The sequence below is a fragment of the Triplophysa rosa genome, linkage group LG20 (genome assembly GCF_024868665.1).
Source record: "Triplophysa rosa linkage group LG20, Trosa_1v2, whole genome shotgun sequence".
Classification (NCBI taxonomy): Eukaryota; Metazoa; Chordata; class Actinopteri; order Cypriniformes; family Nemacheilidae; genus Triplophysa; species Triplophysa rosa.
Window position 1 is genome coordinate 15,233,474 of NC_079909.1, and position 25,828 is coordinate 15,259,301.

Genomic DNA, 25,828 nt, shown 5'->3' on the forward strand with positions numbered 1-25,828 from the left:
GGATTGATTTATTTGTTTTACTACAAAACTGACTGTAGAGACTGGTAAATTTGTGGTTGCTATTGTTGTACTGCAAACCACGTAGTGTAACCATAGGTTACTAAAGCCGAGCTGACACTACGGGACTGTGAGACAACTTTATGCAACTTGAATTGCTATGGCGCTTACACTACACCACAAAGTTCCGTCTCGTCTCATCTGTCGTCGTCTTGTCATAGCTGCGCGCATACTACACAACACAGCGCTGATGAGGTGCGCACACTACAAAACATTCGGTGAAGAGGCGTTCCCGATCATCAGCGAAAGTACGTTTCATTTCATCTTCCTTCCTCCGTTTATATCATCTGCACTGTGATTGGCTGGATTAGTTCCACATGGTCGTTCAATCGCGCGCACACGACGAGATCACTAGGTGATAATATCAAACAGGTTTGAAAATATCGTAGCGTCTGGGATAGCTCGAGACAGGTCCTGATCACGCTGCACACCTGCTTATACTTAACGAGCTTCGGCGACCGAAACGAGCACCGATTTGGTCGCGATCTGAAGGTTTTGTCCCAGACCTTGGAAATCTGTCTGCGACAGCAAAATCCAGTCACGTAGTGTGAGCTTGCCATTAAGTGCCAGCCTTGCATCCAAACCCAACACTAATATGTTGTTTGTTTTCTAAAAGGGCTTTGATTTAAGCATGGTTTAATTTAAGCTCTCAAAATCCTGGATATGGTTCACGCCCACCTCCCCAGCTGATGGCTCCTGTTGCTCTGACGCCCCATCCACGCTACGAGCGACGCGTCCAAACTTCACCGCTTAAATTTCGATTACACAAACCTGCAAGACTGTCACTGGTCCTCAACGAAAAGGTGACAACCTACCCAAAATTACAATAGTCGTAAATTTTGTTGGCAGTTTAGGGGTGGCGTGACGCTATCCACAGCTGATTCGGGAACGTCAGTGGAAGCTGCGCTCAGCTCGCGAGCCTGATTCCTTGTTTAGACACGAGCTCATCTGACACCTGTGTGCTCCATCGCATCGCATCCCGTCCACGTTTGATTTTTTTCCTTTTAATTCAGCGTGTCATCCTATTACATTGCAATTTCTCGACGTGTCTGCACGAGCAGTCGATGTTAGTGATGAGCAACGCAAAGGTAACTTTGATGCATGTCGTTTATGTATCGCATGTGTTCGTTGTAGCATATTTAGTTTATTTTACTAAGGGAAACAAAGATACATGTGTTATGTTAAATTTGAGTTGGGGTTTACTAATACTAAAGAGAAATAGATGTGATATAATGGAAGATTCACCTGCCTTAAAAACAAGAAAGTTCAGTTTAACCGTTTTAAGCCTAACCTGTACTATTATTTACACTATTAATTTACTCACAACGTTGTGAAGATGATATTCAGCAGTCTAACTCACTCTCTCACTCATGTGCTTCCCTCCTAGAGATTGATCATTGTTAAAAGGGCCCTTTGAATAGCCCTTTAGGAGGCAGATTAAAGTCCACCATGATGTGCAGTAAGTATCTTCTCTTTCATTCCTAAAAATGTTCCTCTTTTCTCCTGCCATTTTCACTTCATTATGAATATCAAACAGTAATAGTCATGGGTATATTGATAAATAACAACCATTCTGTGTTTTTACAAAGGCTGTTCTGGATGCTAAATGAAGAAAAATATCAGAATAGTTTATCAGATTCATGACCACATTCAAGGAGCATTAACATGGGATGTGGCACATCCATTGCCGTTGAGAACCAAACACGACCCTCAGAGACGGGTAAATACTAATATTTATATTTCCAAGTTTCACACAAAAAAGAAAGTTTACCCCAAAATAAAAATACTCTCGTTATTTAAATACACTTGTGGGTGGAATACGTGAGGAAAGTTTTTAGCAGTCCAAGCTGTGTATTGTCCTACAATAAAAGGGAATGGGGACTAACTGTTCCTTTAAATGTCCTTTCTTCTTTAGTACAACACTGGTTTCAACAACTTTGCTATCTTTATTAAAATATATGGCAGTGCTGTATACAGTCAATGATCTTTCTATGCTTGCATTGCTCTTAGTAAAATCTGTTTTTGTACTTGTGATTTTACCCCTCTTTACAACACTTTCTCTTTTTGACATTCTCTGCCCCTAAAGCTTTGCACAAATTTTTCAATTTAATTCAATTACCTCTTACACAGATCGCTCTGTCAAGCAACACAGCCCAGCTCTGAGTAAGGCATTTCTTCAGCATCTGTCATCACTGTCCGTGACCCATTTGTGTTCATAGTAAAGTACTACTATAGGCATCAAAGCATCATTTTACAAATTAACATTTGACACTTTTAAATATACTGTAAAGAGAGTGCGGACATTGTGTATTTGTATACAGGTGTGTTTATGGCAAAATATAGATCTTAAAGGTGCTATGACTTATTTCATATGAAAAAATATTCATTACCTGACAGACGTTTAGTGAATTAGGTGTTCTTAAATCTGTTTCTTTAACAGCCATTAAAAAGCCAAATCCCCAATTATGTGTTTAGCCAAGCAAAAGACTTTGAGGCGCTTTCCGCCAGTCAGTCATCATGCACATTCACAAGGCAGCACATACTGTACACAGAATGGAAAGACTGGAGCTGAGCGTACTCGGCGTAGGATATCTAAAGTGACTTATATTTAACTTCATAAGCAGTTGCTTACGATTTTGATGACACCGAGATGACGCGCTTCTTCATCTCTGAACGCAACCGTCTCAACGGCACCTTTGGGCTGGGTTTTGGAAAGAATGTGCCATATGTTCCAGAGTGGTGTACAATGCTTTTAGCACCTTTAAGTTCTTTGTCTGCCTTGATCACCTGCCAGTAATGTTGTCATATTAGCAGATCTAAATTCATTTAGCACAAAACCAATTGTCGTGACATTCTCAAACCCAGCTCACAATTGCTCGTGTGTTTGTGTTCTCCAGCGAGCCCCTGTCTCTGACGTCGATTCTCTGTTCTTTCTCCTCAGTTGCTCTTTGTACTTCTTTAATTAGCACCTGTGATATTGACCCCCTGAGGCAAGCTTTATTTTTAGCTGTGTCTTTGCACTCAATTGTTCTGGAAGATGTTATTGTCCCAGTGCCAAGAGTCACTAAAGCATGATTTTCATTTAAGCATGATGTTAACATGGCAACTTGATTTGATATGACAAACAGGAATCAAATGTAGCAGCGGTGCATCTTTGCTACTGTTTACATTTTATATCTTTAAATAAATGTGCAATCAGTACATTTGTGAATAACTCTGAAAGAAGGGAGAAATTGTATGCAAGTACAATTTTTCTTCTTCTAAATTTAGAAATCTACTTAGTTTTACATACTGGTACTTTAGATCCATTGAATTGCATGCATCGCATAATTTCTCATTAGTGAACCTTTCTAAGAAGCACCCCAGTTAGTTTTGTCTCAGAACTGTGGTTGCTTGACTTAGTTTACATTGCCCACTCTTTGTGTTTTTAACATGTTTAGCTATAAAAGCTGCCATACTGATCCAACGCTGGTACAGACGGTATGTTGCTCGTCTGGAGATGAGAAGACGCTACACATGGAACATCTTCCAGTCCATTGAGTATGCAGGTGAACAGGACCAGCTACAGGTATTAAAATATGCAGCCTATCCACAAAAATACAGCACTTTAAAAAATGAACAAATTCTGTCATTTACTCGCCCTCTTGTCATTTCAAATCTTTATGACCTTCTGTCTTCCGCAGAACACAAAGATGTTTTGAAAAAAGTTGGTAACCGAACAGCACTGGCCCCCATTCACTTATATTGTATGGACACAAAACCAATGCAAGTGAATGGTGCCGGTTAACAACATTCTTCAAAATATTTTCTTTTGTGTTCTGCAGAAGAAAGAGAGTCACACAGGTTTGAAATGACAAGAGCGTGAGTAAATGATGACAGAATTTTCATTTTCGGATAAACTATCACTTGTACAAAATGATCGGACATGTATTCGTTTATTTGAATAAAACCGCTTTTTAATTTCTATAGCTGTCCAGTTTCTTCAGTTTCATGTTGGACAACTTCACACAGATGAATGGAAACGGACCAGGTAACAAAATTGTGTTATGTTATATTTTTTTATCTTGTCAGGGAAATGTATTTATAGTTCTCTGCATAACATGTATGGATAACACTGAAACACGATAGTGCTGAATATAAATCTTTTTTTATTTTTTATAGCTATATAATTTCATTGTCATTTGAAATTGGCTGGCCCATATCGCACCTTTAGAAGGCCCCTAGCAAATTTGTTTTTCAATCAAACGGTCTCCCCCTGGACTGTTGTATTCCTATCCTTTCAGTGATTCCAAAAAACCTATATGGAGACCCAGTTGCTTAGCAACCTTGGGAGATCCCCTTTTGAGTGTTGATAATGCAGAAAGAGAGAGAGAGATGCAGCAACCAGCCTCCACAGGCAGCCGCCAAAACTGCAGAATTACAGAACACAATTAGTGCCGTCTTTAGTCAAGCGGAGCAGTGAAAACCCAAATGAGATCAGAGAGAAAGCAGTAGGAATCTCTCATGAGGCAACACTCTTAGCGCATGCATACTGCAGAATTTTAATGCGCTAGTTCTGAAGACCAGACCTAGTAAAACGAAAACTTCATGGGCACAAATATTATTGTTTTTTTAATGACTTTATATATAAATCATGGAGACTCCTTGCTTGGTGTTGTGATGATATTATGTTGATCGCCCTTGGGGAACACTGGGTTACTCAGTTCCTTTTGATTGGGCCTCAAGTGCCGATTAATCGTGTCTGAGGCTTGGATTGGATGGTTGTCAGGTTTAAGGCCATTGTTCTTTAGCGCAAGAATCTTTGCCTGTTGGCTGTTAAAACTATAAGTATATTATTGTAGCATCTAAGATGTAGTTTAGATTCAATGTGTGTCATGGGTATTGCAGACTAATCAGGCAAGGCTAATATGTTTTCTTATATAACAAATTATTGTGATATTAATTTATACACCCGTATACAGAAAAGCAAGTGAACACTCTTATCATAGACTACATGATAGGTTTTAGATCTCTTTATATTGACACAAATGGAGATCAGTGTTGCCTGTTTATCAGTCTTGAGAAGCAGTGATAATAGCAGTTGCATTTGTTCTCTCTGTTCAATACAAACATCTGTTTCAAAAAATTTTGTCTTTCTGCATAAATTTCCAACAAACACTGCAAATTTACATTTTCAAGAATGGCACAATGAACAGACCGCCCTCTGTGCAGGCGCTATGCAAATTTAAGCATGGTACATTGTGCTATGGCCTTGTGTCCTGGGTGTTTTGATGGGCAATGCCAAGGCCCCTCATAATAGAGCTCAGGTTGAGAATTAATCAATTATTTAACCGAAAACTAAATGTCTGACTGGCTGTCTCTTGTTTTGTGATCAAATTTTTAAACCGTCTGCATTACAGAGATCTTTGTATGTTTGATGCATTTACTGCTTTCTATGTTGCATCAATCCAAACCATTTCATACCGTTTCAAGTTCTGTCATGTGGCATTAAATCGCTTTGATTCATTTCACATTAACACCGTGGGGTTTCATGTAGCACTTGTTTTCAGCCGCTTTTATTCAACCCACAAAGTCACGACAGCCTTTTTTTCTCCCCCGTCCCCCCCCCAGACTTGATCTCTCACCTTTTGGACTCTGTGGTCGACCCTTTAACTGAGGAGGTCAGGCAACTGAAGTACGAGCAGATCGTTGTGCCGGAGTCGTACAGCGGCCCTCGTATCTCCTTCCCGCTGAGCGTGACCGATACCAATGCCCTGCTTAGTGCCTTCAAAGAGGAGCAGGTACAACAGTATAAAACATTCACTAATAGACTGCAAAATATGAGCCGAAAAGAAAATGAGACCAAAGTTCTCGTCATGTTCTTTTTTTCAGACTCTCCATGGAAAATATGTGCTGCAGTTGCTATATGAAACAAAGAAGTTCTTAAAACAGATGCCGAATGTCATATACCTGTCGACGTCCTATGCAAAAGAAATTACTATCTGTGGTGAGATGATATGTTTTGTAAAACACTAGAATGGCCATTTGAACAGCCTGTGTAGGGAATAACAGGATTGTTGTATAATTTCGAATTTATTTTCTAATGTGAATGATTCATGAGGTGGGAATCTTACACGGTTAGGAGGATCTTCTAAAGAAACCACCTCTGATGGATTTCAGCAGTTTACACAGAGTAATTAAGATGCTCAATGTTTTCGAGATATTGCATGAGAAATAGAGATGGCAGCATGAATGTTTGAGTGCTTATTTATTTTGCACTTCATAAAGCTCTTCAGTTTACCTCAATGGGCTTCTAACAGACAACCTGCATCATTTCCGTCTCAACAGCGCTCCAGATTAAATTGGCACAGAAAAACATGCGTAAATAACTAGATTCCCATATTGGAAAACTGTGAAAGAGATCTCTACAACATAATATTCTCGATTTTTTTTGTGCTTGTTTTCATCACTGATTGATTTTATTTCCTGCAAACTTCTCTCTCATGCAGGCGATCTTCATGGTAGACTGGATGACTTACTGCTTATATTTTACAAGGTAAATGTAGATTTATTGTTATAATGTGAAATAATTACATCATCATATTCTCTGGCACACATTTCCATTGAAGAAATTAGTTCTTTAAAGCCCTTGGACGTCAATGGTGACTCATCACATTCACAGTATATATTGCTTTATTACCCAGAATGGTCTGCCGTCTGCTGAGAATCCCTACATATTCAATGGAGACTTTGTGGATCGAGGAAAGAAATCTATAGAGATTATCATCATCCTTTTTGCCTTCCTGCTGCTCTACCCAGACCACATGCATCTGAACAGAGGAAACCATGAGGACCACATCATGAACCTCAGGTAGTGCGCTAGATCACCTTGATGAAGAAATATGAAATGATGGAAGGATATATACTGAACAACACCAGTAAACTGCATTTTAAAATAAATGTTATGTCCTTGCAGATATGGATTTACAAGAGAAGTCATGCAGAAGTACAAGGTATAGTTAGGATGTCTTAAAAAAAAAAAAAAACTATTTGAAACTCAATCGTATTGAGAAGTAAAATGTTTTTGTTTTCTGACATGTTAATTCAGTATTAAAATGGTATACAAAACATTGTAACATTGTTTGACATGGAATTTTGCGCATATAAATTTATATTAGAAACATAGTTACTTTGAAACAAAGAGGATAAAATATGAATTATATTAACACAAATCATAATTACAAAAATATTGTTAATAAAGTTTTGTCTTAAAGTCCCCCTGAACCGGAAGTTGCGATCGTTTTTACTTCCCTATTTTGATGCATTTCTGAGTGAAGTGGAATTTAGAATGAGAAAAATAATGGGCGTGGCTTTTGTCTTTCTCTGAGATTTGATTGGATGTTTAAAAACAGCCGTGCATTTTGAAATGGAACTGGCAGCACACTGACAGTTGAAGGGGAGGAATTAACCGATGCTCCACCCAAGCCGTCTAACATACTTCATTTAAGATGGATAGTCATTACAGGACTACAGGACCGAAGTCCATTTTCAGATTTTAACTGAAGATTGTGAGGGCACACGAATTTTAAAAAGAGAATGACCCACATTGATAAACTATTTACAATAAACGCTGCAATATTTCATGAAAAAATTGGCCTTGTAATTTTTTATTTCACTGGGACTTTAATAAAAAAGAATCTGAGGCAAAAATGATAATAAAATTAAATGAATGACTAAAGCGTTTACAGTGATAATACCATTTACGAATGTTAGTATAAATAATGATGTAAAATGAAATAAAAATAGTATTTGTAAACATGCTTGTAAATTGGACTGCCTGTGAATTGTACTTCTGGATGTTTGACATGACTGCCCCCTGGTGGATGTTTAGTGAAATGCGTATTCATTTATACTGCTCTCTTGACAGACACATGGCAGGGAAATCCTACAACTTCTACAAGATGTGTTCAGCTTACTCCCTCTGGCAACTGTCATCGATAACAAAGTCCTCATAGTTCACGGTGGCATATCAGATAAAACTGATCTGGACTTTCTGAGCACTGTTGAAAGACATAAAGTAAGTCCTTGGTTTAACCATAGGCCCCTATTGGCCATTTTTACTTTTTATTTACTTATTTTTATTTGAGTTTAATTTAGTATATCAGTAAATTGCATATTAATATTTTTTTTATTCTGATTAGTCAATTAATGCCTTAATAAAAAAGGATTACTGTGTGATTGACTGTTGTCAGTTATAGCTCTGCAGATACGTACAAGCGTGTTTTTCAACCAGCAGTCCTGAAAACACATTATCCCTTACATGTATTTTTGCAGGTAAAATCTGCTCTCAGGCTGCCCAAACGCAGCGTGGATCATCCCAACGTTCGCTCCTGCAGTCGCAGCAGCAGCAGACAGCGCAGCAGGTCCAGGCTGGGCAGCCCCTCATCCAATGGCCGAAGCAGTCGCACCTCCCGCAGGACGAAGAAGCATTTCACCAAACAGGGGAGCTGCTCCTCATCTTCATCATCCTCTTCTTCCTCTTCATCATCAATAAATATTCCTCGCAGACCTCTACCATCTCCCAGTCTTCTGAGTCCATCAGACGTGCTTCAGGTGCCTTTCCTGGACTCATTCGTGTCTCTTGAACCACCAGAGCCACCCAGAGAGGAGCTGGAATGGAAACAAGTGAGTTTGAAATCAAATTCAAATCTTTTTTTTTTATTCTTAAACCATATTAATAATTTTATTGTGCATGAGTCTGCCTGGATATTCTTCTATTTATCCATTTTCCAATGGATAAATGTATCTAATTACTGATAAGAAATTCTATTATAGATTCTATACATTCTTTGTTTACATTCTATACATTCAGAGTAAATCGAACGTCATAGACATGCTTTATATCTAACATATGCTGTTTTATATTGGCACTGCATTGTCTTTATAGATTGTGGACATCCTCTGGAGTGACCCTAAAAGTCAAAATGGCTGTTGTCCAAACTCTTTCCGTGGCGGAGGCTGTTACTTTGGACCAGACGTGACTCAAACGCTTCTGCAGAAACACGGCCTCTGTCTGCTCATCAGATCACATGAGTGTAAACAAGAGGGCTATGAGCTCTGCCACGATGGACAGGTTTACATTAAAACCTTACTTGAAACTGCACATTATATTACTTCATTACACAGCATCGTTTTTAGTTTTATTAGCACTGATACATTAAGTGTTTCAGGATTCTCAAAATCTTGTTACATGAGCCTAATGTTGTTTTCCTGTAAAAGAGAATTTCAAGAGACTCAAAGCGTTTTGTAGCTCTGCATAACTCAAGTTTTTAACATAAGTACGTTTTTAAGCAATTACAACAGTGCCCTCTTGTGTTTGTTGATAGATCTACAAGCAAAGCCAGTTTTATAATTCTCTTGCAGTTTTTTGAGTCGCAGTACAATGTTAAAAAAACCCAGCAGAAAAACATTATTTTCCTGTATTATTAAGGTTATCGCTATTTTCTTTGCATCTAACTACTACGAAGAGGGCAGTATATTGTCTTTTTATTTGAGACATGGGGGACACAACTAAAAGATAAAAAAATCCTTATGTAAGAAGTTTACATGGTCTTATTTGCTATATGACACGTGAGTTTAAAACAAAAGGCTCAAACCAAATATTGTAAAATAAATAGTTTGGTCTTTAATAAACGGTAACAAATTCTCTACAGTTTGAAACACGCGACTATAAATTCAATCCCAGTTATTTATATTGGCCTGTGTTTTAGAGAATATTTGTATATATAATTAAATTTTTAATTGTACATATAATTTAATCCCCATATAATTTGTATAAATATGTACAATTATATATTTATATAAAATATAAATAAATAGTAAATAAAAAATATATATATTTGTGTTAATAAAAATATACAAAAAGAAAACAATAATTGTTTTTTTAGGTTATCACAATTTTCTCAGCATCTAACTACTACGAAGAAGGCAGTAACCGTGGGGCGTACATCAAACTGGGCCCTGAGCTGGTCCCTCGTTTCTTCCAGTATCAAGTCAGCCGCAGCACCAGAAAACTCACCCTACACCAGAGGTACTACCACTGCTTAACAAGTCACTGCTCCCTGTGTTAAGGTTTCATGTGTATGTAGGAATATGTAATCTGTATGTATTGTGTTTTAGGGTTCGCGCAGCTGAGGGATCAGCACTTAGAGCTTTGAAAGAGAAGCTCTATGCTCACCGCTCAGAGCTGGTGGCTGCTTTTCAACAGTATGACATAGACAACACAGGTGGAGTTCATTCTTTTCACATATGCGTAGCTTTTTTATGTTAAATTCGAATGTGATGTACTTCTCTTTGTCCGTGCAGGCCGCATCTCTGTTAGTGAATGGGCCCTGGTGGTTGAGTCTATTCTGCGGATGGATCTGCCGTGGAGAACCCTACGCCCTCGTCTGGCCCGTCTTGGGCCGGATGGTGACGTGGAGTATGAATCCTGCTTTGAGGACATCAGCCCTGGAGAACCCATCCCTCCGGTTACTATCTTTTTTGTCACAATATGTTTTTTCTTGGAAATGTAATTAAAACAATGCGTATAAATTGGCTTTTTATTTGAGGCTTGAACTAAAAGATAAAAAATTACTTGTAATGTAAGGATGGTCTTATTTGCTGGTCTTATGTGACACTTGAGTCTAAAGTAAAAGACTCAAAACGAACCAAATAATATGTAATAAATAGGGTTTAAACGGTAACAAATTCTCTACTGTTGGAAATCATACAGCTGTAATATTCAATATCAGTTATTTATATTTTTTATATATAATTTAAAATATATATATATATTTATATCAATTACACATTTATACGAAATATAAATAATTATAAATGATAATTTATTTATTTATTATACTTATTCCCTGTTTTTAGGTGACTCCGAATTTGGCTGAAACTCTTTATAGGTATAGAACTGACCTGGAGATCATATTCAACATCATCGATAAGGACCATTCAGGTAAATATCAGTGTGTTCCCAGGGTCCAAATGCACTTTTCCAAATCTTCATGTGATCTAAACCCATTTTCCATCTGCACATGTAGGTAAGATCTCCATCGAGGAGTTCCGTCACACCTGGAAGCTCTTCAGTTCTCATTTGGGAGTGGCTGTGAATGACCAGACGATAGACGACATGGCTAGAAGCATCGACTTCAACAAAGACGGCAGTATTGATTTTAATGAGTTCCTGGAGGCTTTCAGGGTTGTGCATAAACTGGATGTCAAAGAGCAACAGCAGGGTTAATTCTGGATGAGCAGCCCACAAGACAGATTACAAATCATCATCGTTATTTTTTTATGATAAAGTCTTATGGACATGATAAGCAGTTACTCATTGCATGATTTTCCAGGATTTCCATTTTTCGTAAAGGTAATAAGTAGCTTGTGATTTTTTTCTTTATGAGTCATTACGGTTTTATATCGTACTGTATGGCTTTACCTGGCTTGTTTTCATCTTTTGCATTATTTATTGATTTGTACATTGAATACACAAAATTCTTTGGTTGCTTTCATCTGTTAATCGCCTTAACAATCCTAACCCTGTGTCTGTCTCCTCCCCTTTCCCTCTCTCTCCTTCTCTCATCCCTGAATTCCTTCTGCTCCAGACTCTCTCTAGTGTCAGTATGCCTGATCTTTATCATACTCTGGGTTTCAACAGCTTCTTTTATACAGTTATATACTTGCTCGATAATGTGGAGAGGTTTGCTGCAGTTTGTGTTTTTGATCCAGCTCTGGACATTAACTCCAGGTAACATATCACAATTTAAGTTGGCTCATGATTCATTAAAAAATATGTTTTAGTCTTTTAGACTACTTCAGATTGTGTGTGCATTTGTTTCTTGTTTTGTGCTGTGGTTTCTGCTCAGGCTTTGCCGATAACGGCTGCAGTGGTTTTGGGAACTTGGAAAACGGACAAACGTTTTTCCGGTATGGAGGACTGTATGTTACCTTCACCTGTAATCCTGGGTTCCGGATACATGGTTATCGTGCTAGCAGCTGTGTGTCTGGACAGTGGGCCAGAAACCCACCGCTCTGTGTGGGTCGGTGAATAAATGTGTTTAGTAGATGTTTTTGAGTTCACACCAAATGATGTCTTCAAAGCTTGTTTAGCATTATAAGCTCATGGTTATTAGAAATAAACTACTTTTGAATACAAAATGCAATACAAATGTTTTGAATGCATGCTACTTATGGTTGTGTGTAATACTCTTTAATGTATTATTCTTCCGTATTTCAGCGTCGGGATGTCCCAGCCCTGGTAATCTTCTGCATGGCAGTAGTGTGATGTCTCAAGATAGATCTCTGTCCTTTTTTTGCTGCGATTCTGGATTCAGGTTGTTTGGATCTGCATTGCTCTACTGCAAAGGAAAAATCTGGAATGGCACTAAACCTGTCTGCAAGGGTATGAAGTGCATATTTGAAGACTGAAATATATCATCATCATTATCATAAAAATGTCACATCACCTATTTTTGACTTTTCACTGTCATGCATGCTCCATTTGCTACACAAGGTTGGGGCTTCAAAAATATGATGTAAAGTATATTTATTACTTTATCTTCAGCGGCTGATATCACGAGCGTGACACAGGAGGCATCTCGCTTGAATGTCAACTTGCAAAGCCATTTAAACACACTCGCGGTCACAGCTCCCAAAGCTTTTCATAAATCAGCATTGCTTGGGTTCCCTCACATCAAACCTGACTTTCAAGGACACAAACAGGAAAATATTAAGAAGACACTGGAGATAAAGCCATTGAAGAAACTGTGGTCTGACAAAACGCAACATAAGGGAGCGGCGGCTGACGTTCTTAAGGAACCAATCAACCATTTGGAGAACGTTAAGGATCCATTTAGGAACACAGATATTCAGAAACCTCTGCTAGTGGACTCTTCCAATGTCACCACAATCTCATCCTCTCATCTTGGCGCTTCTTTTCAAGTGTCTAGCTTTACTACTCCACAGAGAGATACTCAAGTCAAAGAGTCTACTGCAAAGATCATTGATCAGACATCATACAGAGGAAACGAGAAAGATCTTCAGTCTACTTATGGTACAGACAAACCATCTCAAAGTACTCAAGTCACTATAGCTCCAATGTATGTTCCATTTAATTCTCACCAGACATCAAACATCAACCCACCGGACCCAAATGTCACCCCTACAGATCAAATCCAATCAGTGACTTTTATATCAAAAGCTTCATATGAAGCAACCACTATAAGTTCACCAGCTTCTCCAACGACAAGCTCATTTGGATTTATGGTACACTTTCTAGAGTCTACTACTCGCAGTACTGTTTCATCTAACTGCAGTGATATCTGTGTGACATCTTCACCATCAAGGACCACTGAACGTACATCACCCCGCACAGAGGTGTTGACCGTAGACACCCAGTTTACATCTACCGTACCCCTGAGAAAAGATACGAATGACACAAACAAGGTCACAAATGGTTTTTCTAGGCCTGTTCTCTTAAGCCATTTTCTAAGAAACACTACTTTATCGACAAGCATTGATTATCGACAAGAAAATGAAAGAAGCGATGGGAGTGATTCTCCAGCGTGGAAAGATCTGGGGATTACAAGATTGCCAACAAGGGAACATCGGCCAGTGTGCCCGTACCCTCCTCTGCCCTCTCATGGAACGTTTTACTTCCGGTCAATTAAGAATCCAGGCCCACATCAATATAAGCATTATATCCAGTATGCCTGTTACCCTGGATACACATTGACCAGTGGTGACATCTACAATTACTGTCAGCACAGTGGACAATGGAGCGGCAAAACGCCTCTCTGCATAGGTAAAATGTCATTTAATTATAATAATTATGATAAGTCATCCGAAATCAGGGTTGGGTAATGAGATTTTTTAAAGAAAAAAGGTTTGGGAGTTTTAAAGATAACAGAAAAACAGTATATGAGAATAAAAAATATGTAAACAAATAAAGAAAGAAGACGCCAACTTTACTTTTGCAAACATGAGATCACTATGACCTGTTAAATCATTGTTCATAAATTTGTTTAGGTGCTTTTATAATATTGGTCTCATCAAAAAGGTAAAAACAGATTTAAAATGTACTATTTGTTTTCTGTCTTGCTCACAAACCAATCAACTGAACTACTCGTCCATCTCTGTGTAATGTTCTGCTCATAGGCCCTTTTCACAATGACGTCACTTAACTTCCGCCTTTTCGCAAAGCAGCGTATCATAACATCCGTCTCGCAACAAACAATAAGAACTTCCGTTTTGCCGTCGCGCTGGAATTTAACAGTGAAAAAAAAACTGACAGAACACGTATTCAAGTACCTATCTTAGCACCTTCGCTAACACAAAAAGAAAACAAAACACTTGCCTTAATAATCAAACAGGTACTGTTCAACGAAGAATTTGTATCCATTCTCTAGCTTTGATCTTGTCGTTAGCAAAATTGGTCTGCAAAGACGTGGTACATCATCTAGCCGTATTTGTGGCATATGTGCAAGGGACTTAGTAAACTCCATTCTGAGGCGCTAGCGGAAGTAACTTCTTCTTGAGTTGCGGTTGGCAAACCAGCTTATAGGTGCATTACCGCCACCTTATGAACTGGAATACTAGCGGAAGTAACGATACACTGCTTTTTTTATTATTATTATTGGCAAGGGTATAAATAAAGAAGTATTCATTTACATTTCAATTACGATAATAAACAATACATTATAACATAATTAACAAGTAAATAGGTTGGAAAAAAATGAAAATGAAACAAGACAACATCAACATAAAGAATTATTCAATAAAGATAAAAAATTATAATAATTTTGCACAGTGACTTAACAAAATATATTAAAAAATAAGCACAGGTCTAAAGTTTTATGAGCTTTAGTGTTTTTAGAGTATGAAAGAGCCTGAATGTACAGTTCAGTTTCATTTTTAAAAGCAATAAATTAAGACATTTGATGAGAGAATTTGCATCGATGGATATGAAATTTAGCAATTAACAGTAGAAGATTGACAATAAAATATTCTTTCTTTTTTGTATTACTTATTGCAAAGAAACCAAACAATATATCTTTGAACAACAGAGAAAAATTAAAAGCAAATTATGACTAACAAACTTACAAAAATCAACCCAAAAGACAATCCCAAAAGAGATGAAGTGCAGTCTCATTAGGAGCACCACAAAAAGAACAGCTTGTCTCTATATCATTTTTAAATATTTTTAAGTATGCTTTGGCTGGGTAAAATCTATGTAATAATTTAAATTATACTTCCCTTACCTTATTAGTTATTGTATATTTAAAAGGCAATGTCCAAACTTTTTTCCAATCAATACTGTCAACAAAGTTTCCCCAATATAATATGACATATGGAACAGTAACAAGTTCTTTTTGGAAAAGAGATCTAATTTTAAAGTTTTTTGACGATGGACAAGAAACATAGTTTTCCTACTGGGGTTTCAAAAGGATCTAAGGGGATTGGTAATGTGTAAGGCGACTTGGCATTCTCCCTTAAAAGCATAACTGCACCTTTTGGAATGGCATCCATAACAATTGAAAATTCTCTAGGTGTTACTGGAAAATTATATTTACCCAAAAATTCTGGTAACGATACACTGCTTCGCAGCAGAACTGAAGATGTGTGACGTCATGTGAAAAGGGCGTATTTCCTCTCTAAGCAGGTGACAAATAGAAAGTTCCACACAGATGATCACAGAAAGGCTTTAAAATACTTAATACACATCTGGATGTGTGTTTATACTGGTGGATATTGCTGGTCTGTTAAATACATTATCCCATTTCAAAAATGTGCATGATAGTGTTTTATTTATTAAAGTATTTTCTTTAAATTAGTTAAAAACAGTACCAAAAAATAATAATCTAGTACATTTTAGAAGTGTTTCTTGTCTACGCCGTAAATTCATGAGGTTGGAAAGGGATGTTGGAAAGGGATTCAGCCCCTGTAGACCAAAGCAAATATGGGATTTCACTCTTAGCAGAAAAAAGTGCCATTCTCTAAACATGTACTTCTGTACTTTAGGCTTTTTTTGTCTTTTGCATCAGTAAAGCTTAAGACGCTCTTCATCAATACAAATTTAGAAATGTCTTCCTTTAAAGATCTCGTGTAATTCTTTTGGTTAAATGCGTTATGTTTTTATTACCTTAGAATGAGCTATTTCTATCTACTGTACATACACCGTGGGTCCCCTTGCATGGAATTCGCCATGTTGTTTCTACAGTAGCCCTAAACGGACAAACTGCTCTACAGAGTGTGTTTTATAAGTTATCTCCTCCTGCAAAGATGTGAAAATGTGATGACATCTTAGTTCTGTGTCAACCACTGTAGTGCTTAGAAAGGGAGGGTAGGGGTGAAGGGAGCCGTTGGTTGCAATTCGTAACCTCTCCACTAGATGCTGCTAAAATCTCCACATTGCTCCTTTAAACTTCTGTCGTATTATCGTAGAGATCATTCAGCATTTTCATTGAACTTTTTTTAGACAGAACCTTTCTTATAATTAGTTTCAATGCCTAAATCTTTCAATACTATGGGTGAACAAGATATATTTATCCTCTTTGTCTTTAGTTCTTACATAGGGGGCCTGAATAACTTTGCTTCAGAGCAACAAAGAAACCTGACATCTTTATTGTTTTATTTCTTACAGCGTTAACTCCTTGTTCCCTAAACAATGGAGTTTGTTCTCAGATCTGCCAGGACATTGGTCAGAATCGAGCTCAATGCCTCTGTAAACCAGGATTTCTGCTCTTGGAAGACCAGCGCACCTGCAGAGGTGAGAACTGAACCATTTAATCCATAGTATCAACATTACCACATTTACAGAACATTTACAGATTAGGAAATCTGACCTCAAAATACCATGCCTCAGACATCAAGACTCCACTGATTATAGGTTTTCTGCTTTAGAAATAGCGGCTTTCTCTTTTTTCTTATGATTTGGTCCTGACACTGGGTTAACAGTTTAAGTGTTCTAAACCCTTTGTGTGTCAGATTTATGATTTTGTGTGTCAGATTTATGATTCTGGTAGCAGACCAGCTGTTTTGTGTAGATTCAACCCCTCAATGCTCGCAAGACTCAACCTAACCCTCAGGTATAACACCAGAGCTTTGAATTCTCGACCTGTAACAAGATAATAGTTGTACTCTTGGGGGTAAAAGACCAAGAATGTGTGTGAGGTTCATGCTGGTTTTTAAGGGGTTATCCCGCATAAGACCTTAACATGCAATACGCAGTTTGGATATGGAGAAACACACGAGGAGAAACACACAATAAAGACTAGTCATGATCAAATGAAATTGTATTTAAGCAAAATAGAAATGCTATTGCTTGTTGAAAGCATTATTCAAAAGTTGTAATAAATGGAATGTTACAGGGGACAAGGCATGTCCGGGTTTTGGATGATGAGCATTTTGAGTCTTTTTTCACCATAATCTGTATTTATATGGAACGCTCTCAAAAACACTTGTTTATATGTGTCAATAAAAATGAATAGGCCGTTTATGGAATATCAAGTATTAATATATAATAATATTAATATATTATAATATATTGAGTAATATGATTAAAAATATATATTTCACAGATTTTCAGGAAACGAACCATCTGTTTAGGCAGTTGTGACCTATACTTTAAAGTGATTTTAATGTCTCCTGTTTGGAAAGTGCCTTTCCAAATTACATCCAATCTCTCAGTTTTGCCTGTGTTGTCTTAAAAGTGGTGCAGCAGATATGACAGTAATGTGTTATTAAACCAGACTACAGAGACAGAAGAAGCACACTGTTTTTTTAAGCTTTCCATTTACTTTTGAACTAGTTCTGCTACATGTATTAACGTGTATCCATTCCCAAGTGCAAACTTCATCATGCGTGTGCATGTTTTTACCAGCCTTTGAATGTGTGTGATAACAGTCATCTTTATGGTGATGTTTGCATCCATGTGTGTTTGTGCAAGTGTTGTAAGTCCATGTGCATGAGCTTGTTTTCATGCGTGGTGTTTTTAGATTTGGACGAGTGTGTGGAGCAGTTACACCTGTGCCAGCAGGCCTGTGAAAACACCTTGGGCTCCTACAGGTGCAGTTGTAATCCAGGGTTCCAACTCTCACCAGACAGAACATCTTGTTTTAGTGAGTGAATCATTGTTGTGTGAGTTACATTATGATTACGTATTCTCCTATTTTTTTATTCAATAGATTAAAGAAAATGTTTTTCATCATAAGGGATTTTTAAACAAAACTATTATTGTTCTAAATTAAGAAATAGATGTTGAGGGCTTTTTGTAAAAGTTTTTGTTTTGTGTGCGTTTAGACATTAATGAATGTGAGGAGATGCAATTGAACAGGTGTGAATGGAAGTGTGTAAATCTGCCGGGCACACACGGGTGTATCTGTCCTCGAGGATATAGACTGCACCTTAATGGCTACCAGTGTGAAGGTCAGCACACAATACACACAAACCCTGCATGCATGAACAAGTTGAGCTGTCCATTAACAATGCGTGTTTCAGAACATTATTCTAGCAAATGGGTTCGATTCTCAGAGAATTGGTGGAATGCATGCGACATTGCATGCACGACCACTGACAAGTCAATTTGGATAAGTGTCTGTCAGATGCATCAATGTCTTGCATGCACAGAGATTTATGTTTATCGTACACGCAAGAGAGCTGTGTGTTGGTACGTGATGCTTTAAAGAGCTTCTTTCCTCTGATCTCAGATATTAATGAGTGTGAATGGAAGAATGGCGGCTGTTCGCACCCGTGCATCAACCACAGAGGCAGCTACAAATGCGCCTGTCCAGAAACACGCCGAATATCTCCATATAACCCGAAAATGTGTCTGGCGGTGCGTGCACAGACCAGCTCCTCACAATAAAGAGGAAAGTTGATGTATTTATCTTGTTTTGTATATTTAAATATATTATTAATTACACACTTATAACGTGATACATTTGTGGATGCAGAAATACAAAATTCAGTATGAATAAGCACTGATGTTTAAGAAAACCTTTGTCTTAACTAAACATGTAAATGATGTATTGATTTTATGGTGATTATAAAGTTTAATGGCTGAACTATGTTAGTACTTTGTAACATTGATTTATATTGATTTACCAGACTGTTCCTCTAATCTATAATCATTGCTTTACATTGTCCAGTTTTATTAGTTGAGTTTCAAGTGAGTAAATCGATGCATGATTTTTAAATAAATTCAAAGTCTTAAAGATATTGCATCACCTTGTTGTAAAGAACTATTGTAGGTGAAGTATGCAAATCACATATATACTGTAATGCACATGTATTTTATAAAAATACCCAATAAAAATGCAGTAAAATAGTTTTTCATTATTTTGTTAAAATAACACTTTCATATAATGGCCTAATCTGTGATTTAACACCACATTTATTGAAAGATATTTCAATAAATGTGGTGTTAAATAACAGATTAGATCAAAAGTAAAATCTGGGTTTTAATTGCATCACTTCTTTAAACATTTTTAATTCATGAGATGATGAATGTTAACCTCTGACAGAATTACTACCTCAGATACCCAAAAGGCTAAGGAAGGGGATCTTAGACCTGTACAAGAAACTGTAAAATATTAGCAGGACTTTGTAAATCAATGCAGGCTATGACTTTTTTGTGATACAGAGATGTACTGGCATGTTTCCCTCTCAGTTAAAAAGTATTTAGGTTTATCTTTCTTTACTTTTCCTTCAAAAGAGTTCAAGGCAGGTTCTTGCACAATCTCAATGTCAGAATGTTTAACTTAAGGGGTACTGCATGATTGCTATAAACTGCTGCATTATGATGAGTTGTGTCAGTTCATAGTGTTCTGTTTATCCTAACATTTTTGTAACTATACTAGCCTTAACGACACTGCACAACTGGGATGTGCAAGTCATAAAAACACACCTTTGCTCCTTTTACCTTAAGATGACTTTTTGCCATTCATTTAAAGCCCAAAACCTGGAAACAGAAAGATGTCAAGGTGCAGTACAGCGCAGAAAATGGATGATTATGTACATATGGCGGACACAGGCTATCGTTAAAACGACAAATAATTTAATTGTTTTTATATGAGCTACATTAATCAGTAGTGCAAATAGCAAACCTGTCACCAACTGGCTATTCTTGAAGGGGTGGTTTCCCGGACAGGGCTTCAAGGGATAATCCACCCAAAAATGAAAATTCTGTCATGAATTAATCATCCTGAAGTTGTTCCAAATCTGTATACATTTCTGAGATGTCTTGGGTAGTCAAAAAATGGTAGTCAGATGTTCCCCAGAAGAATTTTCCTAAATTCTTCAAAATATATTCTTTTGTGTTCAACAGAACAAAAAAAATACAATCATTTTTTCTGCTATGGTGGTGCCTCAGAAATGTCAGTTGCTAACATTCATTCAAATATCTTTGTGTACAACAGAGCAAAGAAATGTATGCATGGGTATTTCATGATTAAATTTTCATTTTTGGGTGAACCTTTAAACCTAGTCCACGACTAAATTAAATGTTAAAGGTGTCTTGATCAAAAACAACTTGCACTGACATATCTTAAAACATTTTTTGTCAAGCTATTTTTTCATAGGAATATATCAACAAATTCTTTTGTACAGTAATTTTTCTGTACCTCTATTTTCTAAACTAGCAATGCCTGAGTTGCAATGTTTTAAGAAGTGTTTTTACATGCACTTTAAAATGTTTTCACTTGAACTAATGTACAGCAAAAAATGATATGCAAAGTATGACATTCAGTTTGACTGAAATTGTAAAAACCTGAATAATGTTACTCTAAGTTCAGTTAGCATGTTTATTTAGTTGAACTACAGTTGTACTCGGCATTGTGCTCATGATGTGATCAGATGTGAGTCACCATGTGTAAACACAAAACTGTTGTGTCATGCGTAGAGAGATTACATTTGTAGCTTGACTAAGCAAAATAGCATTTGATTAAAGGCTCGATTAACTAAATGTACCATGCGAACATATTTGTAACTTTTATTTAAACAGATTTATGGTCTTGTGTGTGTTCAAAAACTTTTGACCTGTAGTGTATGTACTGTAATACATCTATATGAGAGAGTGGCAGGACATGAAGGATGAAAACAGCTGTTTATTTGTAAGCATGTCTTTGAAGCTCGCCTGATTTTGCCAAGTGAGAGATGTCCTCAGGCTGTTCCCAGGCAGGGTCACAATTTTGAAATGTTGAGGCCACATTTCCACTTCCCTTCTCAACCTCTTTGTTCTTGCTTGTTGCTCCTTATCTTTCTCAAACAAGCCATGTTTGCAAAAGCATGAGACAATATTTGTGTGACACAATGAATTAGGTTACAAAATATTTTCAATAATAATGTTGTAATAAATTATAGTCACATAATTAATGTGTTAAAATATAGAACATTTGCAACCCTCATCATGTTGTGTGTACTAATGTTTTTAATTTCACAGACACCTATTTTTCTGTTGGTAAATTCAGGCTGGAATGGAGACAAAGGTCCTGGGATCACTGCCAGTAAGGCCAAAGATGAGTGAGACTTTGTACCCAAGTCATACATTGGCCGGCTTTGCATTCTTTGGGGTTCTCAAATATATTGACACACCTCTGCATCTTAGTTGGAGTGACTGCTACATTTCAACCTGTGTGGAATGTGCACAGAAAATAAGGCGTTGTATTCTTTCTTAAACACGTTTGAAGGGGAGAGACACAAACAATTATGCTGCATAATTGCTGAATGTACCATTACTTGAATCTCCTGTACATTCTTTAATGATGTTTAGACACAAAGGCACAAACATGAGATGGACATTTGCTGCATTTATGGGACATTTCATCCTCGCCTTTGCTTCTCTAGAAGAGACAACACAGTCTGGAGCATCTGGTTGGACTGGTAAACTCTTAGTGGTTCCCATGGACGGGAGCCACTGGACTGGCGTGAAGGCTGTTGCGGAGGAAATGGGCCGCAGGGGTCACCAAGTACTGGTGGTCATTCCAGAAGTCAGCGTACGACTAGGACCCGGAAAACACTTTACGACCAGAACGTTTCCGGTTCCGTACGGACAAGAAGAACTGGATGAGCTCCAAGCTCGGAATGCCGAGGCGAGCAAACGGCTACCTTTACTGGAAAGGATCCCTACCAGAATCAGTAACATGAAAAAATTTGTGAAGCTCCAAACCACCACTGCTGAGAGTCTCCTGTTTAACCAAGAGCTGGTGGACTACCTGAGAAAGCAGAACTTTGATGCCGTTCTCACCAGCCCAGCTGTGCCAACCGGTGCCATACTGGCTTATAATCTCTCTTTACCTGCCGTGTACATGTTACGCGGCTTACCCTGCAGACTGGACTCCACCGCCACGGCCTGCCCAGACCCTCCTTCTTACGTCCCGCGGTTCTTCACAAAAAGCACAGACCGTATGTCTTTCGGTGAACGTGTGGTAAACGTTCTAGTTAGCTGTCTGGAGCCTGTGCTTTGCAAATTGTCATACTGGACGGTTGAGAATATGGCATCTCGATTCCTGCAGAGAGATGTAAGTTTGGCAGATATCCTGCGAACTGGAGCTATATGGCTGATGAGGTTTGATTTCACCCTGGATTTTCCTAAACCCTTGATGCCCAATATGGTCCTGGTGGCGGGCATTAACTGTGGTGTTAAAAACCCTCTGACTAAGGTGAGTGCGGAGTGTTAGAGAATAAATGCAAATATAGAAATTGAAAATGTTTGTGGAATGATTTGTTAACATTCCTAATTGGTGCGTTTACTACATCTGGTGACAAAGTGGCTGTACATGGATGCTTTTAAAGGGACAGTTCACCTCAAAATTAAAATTCTTTCATCATTATCCACTCTAAAAAAATAAACTGTCGCTGCTGTTAGTTTTACTTAACCCATCCTTGTTCACAGTACATAAAGAATGCAAGTAACTGAATTAACGTAAGTTAACTATGTTATTTATACTAAAAATGTAGATCTGTCAGCTTTACTTAACAAGTGTTTGACTGGTCAACTTAACATTGGTTAGTAGAACGCAAAATTGTTGAGTTTACTTGATATAAACAAGTTTCAACATGACTGGTTGAGGGGGATTTTCAGTTCCCAGCATGCTTTGCGTAAGACTGCATTTAGGCAGTAAATTTAGAAATTTAGTGTTATTTTAAGTGTTTTTCAGTAAAGAAAAAAGACTTGTTTGTGCTTAATGTTCATTTATCTTTGAGGTTTAAAAGTGTTTGTTGTATTTTTTTGTTTTAGGGTTACCATTGTTTAGAAGATTGGTACATATGCTTAGGCTGTGAGAGGTTAAAGCACACCTTTGATGTCTATTGCATCATTTAATGAGTTATAACTGTGCTAATGCCAGTACTGAGATGCCTCTCATCTGAATTGCTCATTGTGTTTTGACTTAAATGCAAAGTATGTATATAATTTATGTATTACAACAAAAAGTACCTTTGAGAAGGATAAATATTGAGTTTAATTAACTTAAAATTACTGGTACAATCGGAATGGTTTGGATTTACTCAAAAACGTTTTGTCAACATTACTTAAATTTATTTTGTTCATACAACTAAAGTGTTATTTGTTCAAATTACTTAATATTGTTGCGTGGAACCACTTGACGCAGCTTTTTTTAAGTAAATTCAACAATCAATTTTTTGAGTGTGTCATTCCAAACCACTATGACTTTATTTCTTATGCAGAACAAATGTTGATAGCCAAACATTGGCACCCATTGATTGTATAGGCATAAAAAAGACAAGAGAGATATTTCATAAAATGTCTTCATGTTCCCACAGACGAAAGAGTCATGTACGTGTTCTCAATGACCTGAGTGTGATTTTTATTCATAAGATTTTTTTATATATAATTCCGATTTTTTATTTGGAACTATCCCTTTAACATATTTTCATATCAAACCCCGGGGTTGACTTCAGCTTTTAGGTTTAATTTATTAGCTTGCAAAGCTTACGATAAAAAAAACAGCTCTGTAGAGAAAAAAATGCTGCATCATGGTGTATCGTATCTACGAAGACGGTTAAAATATCAAGAACCTGAAGCACTGTGAGAAATAGTGCCTTGTTTACACAGGGTGGTGACCTGAGCGGATGCGCGGCGGAGTTGCGCCGCCGTGAGCATCCGAAGAGCCGTGTCTGAAAGGCCATAAGGTTGACAGACAGGTAGCCTTCTGACTTATAAGAACACGGTCTTAAGAGTTTTCCCCGGAGCTCTTGAAAAATCAGCTACGATAGTCTGAATGTAGCTGTCAGGTGGTGTCCGCTAGGCATTATTGTAATCATTACCTTGATATGTCTTTGTGCAACTAACAAGTGTCGTGTCTGCCAAATGTTTTGTTAAGCTTTCACATTTTCATTGTAGCCTATCCCTCTTTTCCGTCTTGCTTACTTTTGAATAGATTTCTAATAATGGCCTACTTTAAATGCGTGTAACTGTTCAAAATAGTTCATACCCAGCTAACACAGTCACGTTGTGACGACGTACCTGGACCGGACCATATTCGTTGCCACGACGTACCATAATAACGTTCCAGCGACGTTACTTTGTGATTCCCATATTCGTCCTGACGACGTAACATTGGACGTTGTTGGGACATGGTGATTACCTCCTGAAGACTTAGGCGCTGTGTCCACCGAGGCGTTTACGCCTGCAGCCGACGTGTTTTTTCAATTGCGACTGCGACAACGGAAGTGACGTGTCAAGTGCATCGATCGAGTGCATTTCCAGTATAGACGACAATCAGAGTGTGAGTGTCAAATTTGAATTAATTTTTATTAGTTCAACATTAAAAACATTTAACATTTTATTGGAAAGTTAATGTAGCCAAAGTGAGTTGCTAAATAGTCTTGAATGCAATATATAGCCACAATATAAGCTTCTAATGCTGTAAAACGAGTTGTAAGTATATTCGTTTAGCGAAACTGTAGCACGACTGGCAAGCGTATGTTGATTTTGTGATTATGGGATGATTATTACTTCTAGACCTAGCCAGCACAATAAACTGTAGCACTCTTCCTTGTGAAACCTTGTTAATTACTCATTGTTTTTCCATTTTAAGTAATTTAAATTAATCTTAATGTTTTAATTGTCTCGTGCGCACAGTCAACTTGTTAATCCCATGATGCATGTCTCTTCATTTTGACACTGTTTCTATAATATTGATTGTTACATTTGACATCATAATAATTGACTGTTAAAATACCATGTGCTAGATTTTGTAATGTATTGTGTAGTCTATTCAAGGACACAGATCAGTGCAGGCAGTAGTATGACAAAAGATGAATAAATAAATTGGTCAAGTACTGGGCTTCGGCCTAATTTAAGTCTATTTATTTATATTGTTTTTCGTGTGTGTGTGTTCAACTGTTCAGTTGTGATTTTAAATAAAACACAATCTTAAATCTGCGCCCAGAGTCATCATTGTGTCTTCACTCTGTACTTGAAATGTGGTTGATCTAGTGACTAAAAAGGGAATACCATGATTTCTTGTTTATTTAAATTTTCTTATTATATTATGCTAGTTAGTCACAATAATTACTCAACAGTCAGCTGTTAGCAATAAGGTTTAATTGCATGAAATATAGTATTTGTGTGTAATAAACCTTTTAAAAACTAAGTAATTAGAATTGGGTGGCTATACTGTCTTAGTTGCACTTTTTCGGTCCTCAAAAACAAGGGTCCTTGGTATTACGGTTCTCTCCTAACTCCGATTCGGTAGGTGGCGCTGTAAAAACCAATTAGGGTCCT

The 25,828-nt window shown here is 37.4% G+C and overlaps 2 protein-coding genes across 11 annotated transcripts; both read left to right on the forward strand.

Annotated features, from left to right (window-relative positions):
- Positions 1-84: 84 nt before the first annotated feature.
- ppef1 (protein phosphatase, EF-hand calcium binding domain 1) lies at positions 85-19,395 on the forward strand. 10 transcript variants are annotated; one of them, XM_057362660.1, is made up of 21 exons: positions 85-305; positions 1,447-1,516; positions 1,647-1,777; positions 2,188-2,220; positions 3,498-3,625; positions 4,027-4,087; positions 5,668-5,837; positions 5,929-6,043; positions 6,546-6,592; positions 6,741-6,907; positions 7,013-7,049; positions 7,964-8,113; positions 8,371-8,721; positions 8,984-9,169; positions 9,984-10,126; positions 10,216-10,322; positions 10,402-10,565; positions 10,957-11,041; positions 11,127-11,830; positions 11,949-12,009; positions 12,320-12,364. In XM_057362660.1, exons 3-19 carry the CDS (start codon positions 1,723-1,725, stop codon positions 11,324-11,326), a joined length of 2,199 nt encoding a protein of 732 aa, XP_057218643.1. In that variant the 5' UTR covers positions 85-305; positions 1,447-1,516; positions 1,647-1,722; the 3' UTR covers positions 11,327-11,830; positions 11,949-12,009; positions 12,320-12,364. The 10 variants fall into 10 exon arrangements, with proteins under 10 accessions (XP_057218643.1, XP_057218650.1, XP_057218641.1 ...); XM_057362658.1 differs by lacking the exon at positions 85-305 and adding an exon at positions 359-1,145 and having other exon boundaries at positions 1,445-1,516; XM_057362663.1 differs by lacking the exons at positions 85-305; positions 2,188-2,220 and adding an exon at positions 359-1,145 and having other exon boundaries at positions 1,445-1,516.
- A 2,133-nt stretch (positions 19,396-21,528) lies between these two features.
- LOC130571114 (UDP-glucuronosyltransferase 1A4-like) lies at positions 21,529-23,472 on the forward strand. Its single transcript, XM_057361881.1, has one exon. The coding sequence runs from the start codon at positions 21,840-21,842 to the stop codon at positions 22,755-22,757; it is 918 nt and encodes a 305-aa protein (XP_057217864.1). The 5' UTR covers positions 21,529-21,839; the 3' UTR covers positions 22,758-23,472.
- Positions 23,473-25,828: the final 2,356 nt, after the last annotated feature.

Excerpts from the sequence above, each read along its gene's own strand:
- ppef1 (XM_057362657.1), top strand. The coding sequence starts at position 11,482 with ATGAGTCATTACGGTTTTATATCGTACTGTATGGCTTTACCTGGCTTG. Across the intron at positions 11,831-11,948 it reads GCTCTGGACATTAACTCCAG|GCTTTGCCGATAACGGCTGC; the intron begins GTAACATATCAC and ends GTTTCTGCTCAG. Across the intron at positions 18,201-18,381 it reads AGACAGAACATCTTGTTTTA|ACATTAATGAATGTGAGGAG; the intron begins GTGAGTGAATCA and ends GTGTGCGTTTAG.
- LOC130571114 (XM_057361881.1), top strand. The coding sequence starts at position 21,840 with ATGATGTTTAGACACAAAGGCACAAACATGAGATGGACATTTGCTGCA.